Source organism: Aptenodytes forsteri, unplaced genomic scaffold (genome assembly GCF_000699145.1).
Source record: "Aptenodytes forsteri isolate BGI_AS27 unplaced genomic scaffold, ASM69914v1 Scaffold52, whole genome shotgun sequence".
In the NCBI taxonomy this organism is placed as follows: domain Eukaryota; kingdom Metazoa; phylum Chordata; class Aves; order Sphenisciformes; family Spheniscidae; genus Aptenodytes; species Aptenodytes forsteri.
Window position 1 is genome coordinate 724,662 of NW_008795434.1, and position 11,754 is coordinate 736,415.

The following is an 11,754-nucleotide window of genomic DNA, read 5'->3' on the forward strand; positions in this document are numbered from 1 at the left end:
AGGCAGCGGGCGGGGGCCGGCAGCAACCCACGCAAGTCAGAAAAGCCAGGGTCAACCAGGAGCCTGGCACGATAAAGGCCATGTCTTGGCAAACCAAGCAGAGGCAGCTAGTGATGGACCCAAGCTGCCTTGCCAAGCCCTGAACTTCAGCCCAGCTCCCTTTTAGGTCTCAACCCAGTGACGGACTCAGGATGGAAACACCACAAAAGATCCACAATCAGGGAAAAAAAAAGATCCCAGGAAGGTATGCAGGAAGGACAGGGAAAAAAGAGTAGGGTACAAGGTGGTTACCCAGCACCAGAGATACTTCTGGAAGTGCTACAAACAGGGGTGCAGGTCAGCCACGTGGTGCAAATAAGGGGAGCAAATTCAGGTTCCTGAGCAAATGGGTGGTGGAGCCGGCGGCGACAGGGACGGCGATATCCAAACGACACCCAGAAGTTCACCCATCCTTTCACCTCCCTCCAAGAGAGCTCAAGAGGCAGCCGTCAGCCCTCTCCCCAGTGCACACACCTCCCCCATATTCAGATGCTAATTCTCCCCCTTTTCAAGGCTGTTCTTGTTACACCTCTCCCGAATAATTCGGGCCTCAAATGGACAACCATTAGACCACCTCAGGCACGTGCACCCCCAGGCTGATTCCTCACCGAGGTCAAACCCTGCAAGCATCAAGCAGAGGCATTTCCAAAACCAGAGCCCTGAAAATCAAGCTCGCAGGACCCCATCCCACCTCCAGCTGCTTGCGCATGCCTACAACGTGCTCTGCGGGCTGCTGGATCTATATAACAGTACACTAGCCCACAGGGCAAATTAAGTAGATTAAACTCATTTAAGGCTGTCGATGGGTTTAATCAGTTAAATAGAAACTGAGGCACTTGCTGTCCAGCAATGCTCCTGCCCCAGCTGTCAGCAAAGCCTTCGGCAGCGATGAGGGTGGCTGTGCCGCTGCAGAGGAAGACACGGAGAGCCCCGATGCAAACACAGGAGAAGGCACTTTTATCAGGCAGGGAAATCAATGGTTGAATATTATCATTTTTCCTCCCAGCAGACAGCTGATACCTGGGGCCACTTCCCTCCTAGACTTTACTGACAGAGAAGCAAGTGAGATACAACCCAACCCAAGGGCTTACAGTCAAAGCAAAGAGAGGCAAAATAAAGGGTGAAGAAGCTGCAGTCCAAGAGGACGGTCAGTGCTCAGACAGCCACGCTCATCTGGGAAGCACCAAAAAAACCCAACCTTGGAGGTCCCTGGAGCACAGCAGGAAGGTCCTACCCTTCCCACGCCATCCCGTCCCCTCTCCGTCAGCAGAATCTGCTTGCAAAGAGTCCGACCCACACCATGGCTGGTGCCACGGAGGTGGTGGGAGCACATGGTTGGAGCTCAGCAAGACCTAACTGAGATAAATGTGACCAGCAGACTGGAAACCAGGGCCCAGGCAGATTAGGAGACCTGCAGACATTTCTCGTGTAACCAAGTCCAGGTCCCCCGAGCCCTTACACCAGTGCAACACCGTGAAACAGGAACAACTTTCCCCAGCACTGGGAGAAAGGATTCTTAAAAGAAACACAGGAGAGATTAGCATGTAGCTGCAATACCTCCCCCAGGCCAAGAGCACCCTCACCCCATGAAGATAAGCTGCTGTGCACAGTTTTACCTGTATTTTTTACGCACACATGCCCTGGGAGGAGGGATTTATTAAATTAACATGTACTGATCACCATCAATCCCCAGCCAGAAAGGCAGCTCTTTTCAGGAAGGCTGATCTTGGAGGATCAAGTGATTATTTTTTTTTCAGCAGGAGATGCCATCTCCAGGCACACAGAAATCACCATTATTCTGTGATTTTACGGACAATCTCCGCCTAGCAGGATTTTGTGGCTAACCTGGGAGGCCAGGGGAGGAAGAGGAGCAGCTAGTTCGTTCAGGAGGTAATAGGACATCAGGCTGCGATGTCTAACATCTGGCCACAGGCTGGCTCACGCTCGCTGGAGAGGATTTATCTGACAAAGCGGCAGGCCCTGCAGAATGCAAGCTTTCAATATCTCCCAGACTTTCTGGTCTCCTCAGCTCGCATTTAGAAGGATTTACTTGCAGCTGAAAGGGAACCAAACACAGACTCCCTAGGGTCAGATCACCTAAAACAAGAGAGCTACAAGCTAAGCAAGCTGTTTCTTTCGGTCTAGCAAGATGTTACCGTTACACCTTGACAAGCAATATTTTAAAATCATCATTTTTGAACATGCAATGGGCGCTGCGGCTGCTCGGCCACAGCCAAACCAGCAGAGAGCCAAGAGGTCTTCTGTTTGCAGCAGAAGCTCCCGGATCCCAGGTTTCAAGGGGCACACGCTCTGGAGGTCTGGTCCCTGCTAGAAGAAGGGTGTCCAGCCCTTCATTGCTGCAGGGCTTCGGCACCGCTTGGGGAACACACAAGGAAGAGGGATTGGAGTTTAAACCTGCTCCCCAACACTCTTCCCACCCGGAGAAGCCCCATTTCGGCTTGCAAACAAAAGCCTTGCAGTCCAGCAGTGCTCATGCTCGCTAGATGTTCATCCACGAGATTAAAAAAAACAAAACCACAGGCGCAACTTGGCAGGTTCTGCCGCAGATGGGACGAGCGGCGGCGCGGGTCTGGCAGAAGGGGAAGCAGCTGATGTGTGGGGGTGAAGAGGAGAAGCGCTGCGAGATGATCCCCCGGCACCGGTGCTTTCAGATTCTTATTAAATCCATGCATAACTGCAAGCGCCAGGAGAAAACAAACAAAAATTGATCCCTTTAATTAACTGTGCAAGGCGAGAGCAGCTCTCGCACCTGCCTCCGGTAATTCTCGGTGCCCAGCGCTCCCCACGGCCGCCTCCTCGGGGTGGCTCAGGGATTTCACCACGCTCAAGCCCCAGCAGTGCCACGCTCGCCAGGAGCAGATTTGTCTCCCCCTTATTCTATGCACAAGTATATCTGTAAAGACAGAGAGACAAGCAGCAGAGCGGTGCTACCTCAAGTAACTCAAAGGCAGGCAAGGGTTAAGAACATATATATGTAGAAGTTGTTACTGGTCTTCCACAGAGGCGGGTTAAATAAAGTTCAGGTGCCAGCGGTTCCTCTAGTGCTGCGTTCCAGAAAGACAGCCCGCTGCACTTTACAAGTGATTCCTTATCCAATTTCCCATGAAAACAAAAAAAAAACCCCAGAGCTGACAACGGGCTCCATGGCAGAACGGGCATGTAGGAGCCAGGTCAGGGAGTGCAGCTCCTGGGGGCTCCTCGGGAAGGACTGAGCACCCGGACCAGACCTGGGTTTGAACCGTTTGGTTTTAGGGTGGGATCTAGCTCATGCACGGTCACTAGCAGATTTTATCAGCATCTTCTTATAATTGATGGACGTGCCAAACGCAGGAGATGCTCTCCTGCCCCTTCGAGCACCTCGTGCAGTGTTACCCAGCCCATTTCAGCCCAAATGAGCCAGGACTGCTAGGGATGGAGGTGGTTATAGCCTTACAGCCGGCAGTGGGTGCAGGTCTGTGCTGGAAGCTCCTAGGACCGCATGAGGATTGGGGTAGCTGCAGGATTACAGAGGGGAGTGACGGACACAGCTTTCCAGCATCTCCTAAAAGCCTGTCAGGGGTGGCAGGTTCCCTGTTTTGGGTCAGGAATACCTAAAATCTGCTTTCCACTGTGGGCCTGGAGCTCCTCGCGGGGGAAGAAGAAGTGATGTCAGCCTCTCTTTGAAGGAGTCGGGTTGGAAATGGCACGGCATGCAGGGTATGCGCAGAATGCAAAGAGCTATCTCGATGCAAAACACAGGACACTCAAAGCTGTCTGCGAGGTCAGTTTTCGCTTTACTCCTCCAGCCCCAAGGGCTTTATGGAGCAAACACCGGTTTTCAATTGATGAATGGGTCTTTTTAAGCCTTCTGGTGAAGCGCCCGCACGCTGATGTCCTTGTGTCAGGAGCACAGGGAATGGGTTTGCCAGGGAACCCCGTAACAGCGATTTCTTCAGATGTCACAGCACCCCCGCTCCCATAGTTACTATCATAAAACAGTCCCTTGGAGCTGCACCGACTAGACCGCTTCAAGAGCACCCTCCTATTTTTACCTCTCTGAGGACAAGGCTAAGGGCCAAAGAAAGCTGGCTAGGACATCTCGATAGGGTTTTCTTAGTGCTTCTGGAGGTGAAAGAGGCAAGCAGACCTCAGCAGGACAGATACTAGCAGAAGGCAGGAGTCCAGCGGCGTTTGCAGACCCTGCTTACTCTGCTCAGGATCAGAGGAGGGTGTCCTCCACAGCTCTTCACCTCTCGGTCTCCCTCAAGCCCTTCACATCACCCCGCTTAAATGTCTCTTGTGCTCCTCAATGTCGGCTCTAGGCACCTGATGAAGCTAGGGGAAAAAAAAAAAGATACTTCCTCTGCTGCATCATCAAAACAAAGTGGTTTCCAACACCCAGATCCCAGACAACTATTTTTGAAGTGTTACGGTAGAGCCTTTCCATTCTTTGGAAGCAGTTTAGGGAAGTCCTGGGTGTTATCAACCCTATCTCAGCCATTTCAGGCAATTTCTTCTCCAAACCCCTGGAGAAATTCTCTGGTTTGAGAATTTGCTGCCCTTTGACCTTCCCAAGCTGCTCCAGAGCCCTGTTTTCAGGGCAGCCACTCCAACTTGCGACAGCCACTCCAATTTGCTTGAAACCGAATGTCCTGGGCAACGATTTCCACATTGCCCTTTAAAGAGGAACCAGCACAAGAATTTAATTTTATTTCTCCGCATCTCCAAAATTCACTTACTCCTGAGTGGTCCTGGGAAGCCACAAACATGTAAAGAAATTGCTGCTCCAGGAGAGACAAGGGAGGTCTCAAATCCTTGAAGGAGTGGTGGTTTGGTGGACCCCCCTCTGCTCCATCATGTGTTCCATGAGGGCAAGAAGGTTTGAAGGAGCAGGGACAGGGCAGCCAGACAGCCAAGGACAGCAAAGCAGGTTACCTCAGCAGCAATCCAGGAGGTTTTGGGCCCCAAGTTGCAGGCAGCTGGGCTCTGGCCAAGCTACTGAAGAACCTGAAAGGAGCAGGGACGCTGGGGTACCTGCGGGGCCATGTGGTGAAGGTGTCCCCTGAGGCAGCACTCAGATACTCTTCAGTGACAGCAAACACACCTCCTCAAAGTGCCTCTTCCCTTTTCTGTTTCCAATTGCAAACCACATAGCAGAAGTCATTTTCAAGCTTTTCATGCAGGTCCCCTAATTTTTTTGCCAGGGAAAATTCACTGTACAGTGAGTTTGACTGACAAGCTTACTCTTCCTCCTTCTGTCTGCAGACCCCATGGAAAGAACCAGGTTAAGAGCATTCGGGCAGAGATTTCAGGCTTGGACTCTTATACCCTCTTCGCTCCCCTCGGTCACCCCCCGCCCCGACCTGCCGCACTTCTCTGCAAAGTCACCTGGCACATACAGGGTGCTGCGTGATCACCCGTGGGTGCTGAGGGAACTCTACAGCACCATCACCCTCCGGAGGCACTGCAAGACTTGCTATGCAACACCCATCAATCCTGGCACAGACTTAATTTCACAAAAAAACAACCTTTTTTTTTTTTTTGGTACTTCGCTTTCCTACCCAGCCTGTCCCCTTGCAGACAGCTTTGACGTCTGCTCTTTGACATCTGGGTGCACCACCTCCTGCTGCAACCTTCCTGGAGGCTTCCCTACAGCTGGGCTGGCTCAAAAGCATGGTCCGTACATCTCCAGGCTGCCTCGTTGCACGCAGTGACCTTTCCAGCAACCGAGATACACGCCGAGACAATCTGCATCTGCTCCGACTTCGAAACCAAGAAATTACTTTCACGTCCCAAACGCACACCGTGTTAGACAAGGCTCTCCTCGCACGCTCTCTTGCGGTAGGATAGAGACGTCTCTAACGCAGAGGTCCAGAGCTGTTGTTTGATCAAGAGGACAAAGTTGTTGTCGTCGTTCCTAGATTCCTCGCCCAAGGCAGAAAAGGAGCAAGCAACAAGCAGAGGCAGAGACCCATCAGCACCCACCCTCCGAGGAAGCAATCTCTTCTTGCTTGGGAGAGGGCTGCTCCTACTCAAATTGCTGAGCGTGTCAGAGCACATCCTCCTCCCCGAGCAGCTGCCAAAAGGCACTCGAGGAATGCCAAAAAACCAAATGCCTCTATTACACCGCGAGCCCCCAAAACTCGCCGAGGCAGCTGGTTTCTCAGGACGTGCTTCTTGGGGGAGCACGGATGGGGAGAGACATATCCCTGGGTGTTGCAGGAGGGCTGCAAGAGAAGCTCTTCAAACGCAGGCAGGTGCCACGAGGTTGTCTGGCCTCCCACGCTGCTTTACCAGGCAGCTGAGCCCTTTCCAGGCAGACACAAGCAACTTCAACACCGGTAAATACGACTGGGACAAAACCCACACTCGATCTGCAGCGCGGGACCCAGCCTGGTGATGCAGCACCAGGAGCTGGCTGATGTGCAAACCCTGACCCTGCCCGCAGCACCCAGCTATGCTCCTCCGCGTGCCGGCACAAGAGCATGCTTTGCTCGTGCTCTTACGGGGTTTCTCCAGCTTCTTTGGCTGGTGGTGGGTCAGAAACGATCTGCCGCCCTTGAGGCTCAAGCCAAAAAAGGGGCCCTGAAGGTACATTGGTGGCATCTAGATGACCACAGGACCTCAACATCTCCCTAGCTGGCCCCAAAACAGTACCAAGCACAATGCTGCTGCAGCTCTGCACTTCAATAACCACGTTCAGATCCACTGTCTGAGCACAGAGCCAGCACAGGGTCTGGGAGCAAAAAGATGCTCCAGGTAAGCTCAGGGTTACGTACAGCCTTACTCCCACACCACACCAAGAGCTCTCCCACAGGCAGGTCAGACGGAGGTTTAAGCACCCAAAAATCAACACCCAAAATGCTGTAGTTTGGTTACAGCAGGGATGCGTTCCCAGCAACGACTACTGAAAAAGAGTGGACTGCTGGGAAGATGCTGGGAACTCATAGCCAAGGGTTGGGTAGGAGGGGCCAGGGTTTCACTTTTGGCTGCTCACCCTTGGTGGGGGACGGGCAGAGGGACACCCAACGCAAAACCGGGATCACCAGGCACCCGTTGAACACATCGACACTCTCTGTTAGGAGGGTGCAGCCTGGCTTCAGACCAGCTGAAGCTCCATGGGGCCTTCCCTGCAAAAGTAGATCATCTCCCAGAATCTCCTCCAGAGCGCGACAGGCACAGCTCTAACCAGAGTGAAGGTCCACAGCATCTTCTGGAGGGGAGAAGGGGGGAGAAGGGCTCTGCACTGCATCAAAATGGGCACAAGCGTCTTCAGGAGGGAGCCAAGATCCTGCCAGCTCCTAAGTCTCCCCCAGGTAACCCCACTGGTTACCAGCCAGGTGGATTCAGCCATCTAAACTCCTGTTCTCCCTTCTCCAGCGCCCAGCAAAAGGTACGACGCTACAAGCCTTGCCTCTGCCCACCTCCTCCTGCCGTGGGCCAAGCACTTCCCCAACGGAGGGGACATGCGCTCGGTCCCTGGAGATGTGGGGTGGTGATGGAGCCTGACGCGTCGCACAGTGTCCATCAGGACAAGCCACCAGCGGTAACAGGTTCAGCTGTCCACGCGGATGTCGGTCAAACACGCCACATGTACTCAGCTCAGCCTACACATAAATACTGCTCTCTCCCATATTTGATTACAATTTTTCAATTCGTTTTGGTTTTTTTGGCTTTTTTTAAACTCTTCATTAAGGTCTCCGGGCTCCAGGATGTAAGGAAGCACATCCGCACAGCAGTCATCCTTGCTGCTGCCCTGGCTGTCCTGCCAAGCTAAAGCCAACACTGAGCAGACTCGCCGCTGTATTTTTCTGTGCAGAGATTAAAAAAAAAAGAGTAAAAAAAGTGCACGGCGAGGGGAGAGATCGCATTTCCCAACCCCTGCCTCCCCCAGCTCCTCCCAGAAATTCATCTCTGCAAGCGGCCACAAAGCTCAACGCCTCTCTGCTCCCTGCGGGGTGGCAACGCCAGTCTCCAGCCAGCCGTGGCTTTACGCAGCGCTCTCCCTGAAGATCCCTGAGCCCCAAACCGGCCGCTTTTCCCCGCGGGAACCAGGCGGAAGGGCCAAAGTCCACCCACACCCTGTTCCTTTCAAAGGCGGATCGCAGGGTGCGCCGTGGCGGGAGGTGTTTCCTGGTCAGTGGGCTAAGCGTAACTGGTTAAAAGCAAAAATAATAATAACCCGAGCTCTTCACAATTAGAGATATAAACTCCCCTGAGAGCTCAGATCAGAGATAGCCTGAGCTGAAACTGCTGCGAGTGTATCAGGGTTTTCGCGGAGGGCTTCGTCAGCACTTGTTCCTGCGGTGGCAGCTTGCAGCGTGAAAGATAAAAAACAAGGAACAAAAAAAAAAAAAAAAAGAAAAAAGAAAAAAAAAAGGGGGGGGGAGATTTGAGTCGATCAGAAAAAAAAACAGGAAGCTGCCAAAAAGCGTGTCGTCACATAGGCAGCGAGAAAATGTTAGTAAAGCCAGCGCCCGGCGGTTCTGTCCTTCCCACAGGGTATAAAGGATGGTCTCGGGCGCGGGCTGGCGCAGGAGGTGCAGCTGCAAGGGATGGAGGAGGAACCAGCCTGCAGCGAAAGCCCAGGGTGCTGCCTGGTTTTCGGGGCGGTCCAGTGCACCTAAACCCTGCATACAGGCCGCAGGATTATTTATTGAACCACTAGATTTCCCCTCCCCACGTCGTGCTCGTGGCGGTTTTCGGCATGAGAAAGCAGCACAGCTCTTGAGACGCTTGTTTGGGGCGAGGGAGCGGTTCGCAGGGAAGGCAGACTTCAGTTACCAGGACCTCTTGTTTCCCAAATTCAGGGTAAACGCCGGTGGATTATCTCAGCTTACTTTTTGCCACCAGCCGACAGGGCATTAGTGCACAGCAGTTCCCTTTTTCAAAGGGCTGAGAAAGTTCAGCTACACTATTGGGACATAAAAATCTAAGACGAAATCAAGTTATCGGCTCGCTGGCCTGCTAAGATCTCGTTAAAAACGCACACCCAATTCCGGCGACAGAAAAAGGACATTCAACAAGTAAAGAAAAGCTAAGAATCACCTCAGCCAAATTTGTGATTCAAACATTTCCTGCAGAGCAGATCTTGCTTTAATTTGCCTTGCAAAGTTACGTTTGGATCCTGACAAAACATGCCGTGGTTGGATAGACGGACAATGAGCTACAGAATCCTGCAGGAAAATCGATCTGGAAAGGAAACTTTTTGCCCCAAAAGCTGCCTCCCCGAAGGCATCGCTCCCACCTATTTCAGGAGAAGCCCTGTGCCCACATCTGCGGGGAGTTTCATGCATCAGTACAGAGCTGGCTGGAGATGGGAGTTCCTGCTCTACACCTCTGCTCTCTACATATAACCTCGGTGAAGTTTCAAGGGCATCACCCACAGGCAAAGGGAAGTTTTTTTTGCTGAACCTGTCACAAGATGAGAGCTCACGAACAAGCGCTCGTGGAAAAAGTGATCTGCCAACTTGACAGTAGTGACGCCGAAGACTTGGTATGAAACCGCATCGCTTCTGATACGCTCCAGGCTGCTCAGCAGCGGTTAAAAAGAAGCAATCCCCAGCCTGAAAGTCAGTCGGAGTAGAAAAAGAGATTTTTTTCAGAGATTTAGCAGACCAATTCAGAATTCCACTTTGGGAGCAGGAGTGCATCGCTGCTAGCCCAACGATGCCAGCTCATCGCGCAGTAAAGACAGCCCAGGCCTGATGCTCCTCGTCAGCGGGCCACCGCATGCTGCATCACCTCCCCACGCAGCGTATCGAGTGGCGGGGCTGGAAAGCAAGAGCTGTTTATTCATTATTCATCATCATTTCCAAGATCTCTAGCTCCTGTTTCAGCTTCAGCCCAGACCTCGTGCCTCTTTCGGCACGAAACCCAACCACGGCGCCTACAAAGAAAGTTCAGCGTCAGTGATGGTTCTGCAGAACCACTCCCAGCCCCAAATCCACGTGGGCAGTTCTCAAGAAGGGATGCGTTTTCTGCCGGGAGTTAGTCCCAAGAAGCAGCGAGGATTTTGCTCTACTTCCTCAGCAGAGCACGCGTGCTCGTCTGCAGCAGCATCTCTGGTGCACACCTCCCACAGAGGAGGTTTCTAGCTGCTAAAGCGATGAGAAAAGGTCACATCCCACATCTTCAAACCAAACTGCACCCCCCCGTCGTCTCCAAAGGAGGCCTGACGGTGTTTTTACCAGCAGGAAACCAACTGCACAGTCAGCTGGTCCTTGCCAGGAGTGACACCCTGCCTCGGTTAGTTTTGTGCTCACATTTTCCAGTGACAAGAGAGAACAGCGGTGGGCCGCAGTTAAACAGCCACGTGTACCCTACAGGCCTCCATTCATGGGAGGAAAAAAAAAAAATCCACGCTTAAAACAACACACGTGCAGGGGACAGAGATGCAGCAACGGCTGTTGAATTCAAGGGAACCTGGAGCAAGGCAGCCTAAATGCTCCCGACACCTCCGACGGCACCACCTTCCCCATGCTACACCCAGAAATGCTGCAAGTCAGCCCCAGGCTTTCCCTCTTTATTCCCCTATCTCAGATCATTTACACCATGAGATCAGATTCACACTAAAAAAAAATGATAATAAATTGCATGTTAGAAGCCAAGGAAAGATCCTAATTAGCAAACACGAGAGCAGCACCTGAACAACACATACAAGAGTGACAAGTGGGAATAAATAAGTAATTACTTGTGCTTGACGGTCTCCTCTTCGTCATCTTCTCTGAACTGCTTGTTCTCACGTTCGCCGCTGTCCTTATTCTGAAAGAAGGAGAAGTTGATCTGTCAGGCCTTGGCCTCTCTGGAAATGCCAGAGAGCAAACAGCAGCCCAGAAACCCTCCCGGAGGGCACAGGGTAGACAAAACAGCAAGGCGCGCTTTGAAATGACTTTTAAATTACGACACCTTTAAATTAAGCCTGTTTTCCTTTTTCTCCCTTTAGTATCCTGCTGGTACAGATAGCACGATAAATAAATGTAAGAAGAGGCAAGGAAAATTTAATTTTCCTCTCGCAGGCGATCACGCCACTCAGCGCTGATGTCCCCCTTATTACTGGTAACTGCATCAATTCAGAGAGCAAACGGCACGTTGCAATCAGTAACAGAGCTCAGAAGCCTCGTCCCGTGTTTGAATTACCACCCCGCGTTAAATGGCAGAGCAAAAGGAGCCCCGGGCGCCGAGCAAAACAGAGGACTGCCAGCAGCCCCGCAGGCCTTCACCGTGTCACTGCGGCAGGGACCTGAAGTTAAATCCCGTGCTCCCAGACCCAGAAGAAAGGATGGATATTATTGCGTTGAAGGGAACTATAGGCAGACTGAAGAGATCATGAAAGCTTAGGAAGTGAGCAAGCCCACGCTCGGCTGGCTTGCAACGCAGCAGATCACCTGCAAAAGTCCAGGGAGCGGACGTCAGCAGGCTTCGCACAGGTCCCTTTTCTTTCTCCCAAGTAATCAGTTTGGACGTTTTAACAGGTTGCAAAACAAGCCGGCAGAAATCAAACAGCGATCAGCACAACAAAGGGTCTAATTTCAGAAACACCATGCAGTAACATAAACCGGATTTCTCTTTAACAGGGTGTTCAGTATGGTAAAGAGGCTCATTCTGCATCATCCAGACACTGGCACAATCATAGAATCATGGAATACTTTGGGTGGGAAGGGACCTCTAAAGGCCATCTAGTCCAACCCCCCTGCCGTGGGCAGGGACATCTTC

General features: G+C 52.1%; 1 protein-coding gene across 1 annotated transcript in view; it reads right to left on the reverse strand.

The window, feature by feature from the left end:
- The window catches only part of CCDC12 (coiled-coil domain containing 12), a 44,704-nt gene that overhangs the window by 23,464 nt on the left and 9,486 nt on the right, over nucleotides 1-11,754 (reverse strand). Inside the window, exon 2 of the mRNA XM_009281024.2 lies at nucleotides 10,733-10,803. Coding sequence (XP_009279299.1) covers nucleotides 10,733-10,803 — 71 coding nt within the window. The remainder of the gene's footprint in view (nucleotides 1-10,732; nucleotides 10,804-11,754) is intronic.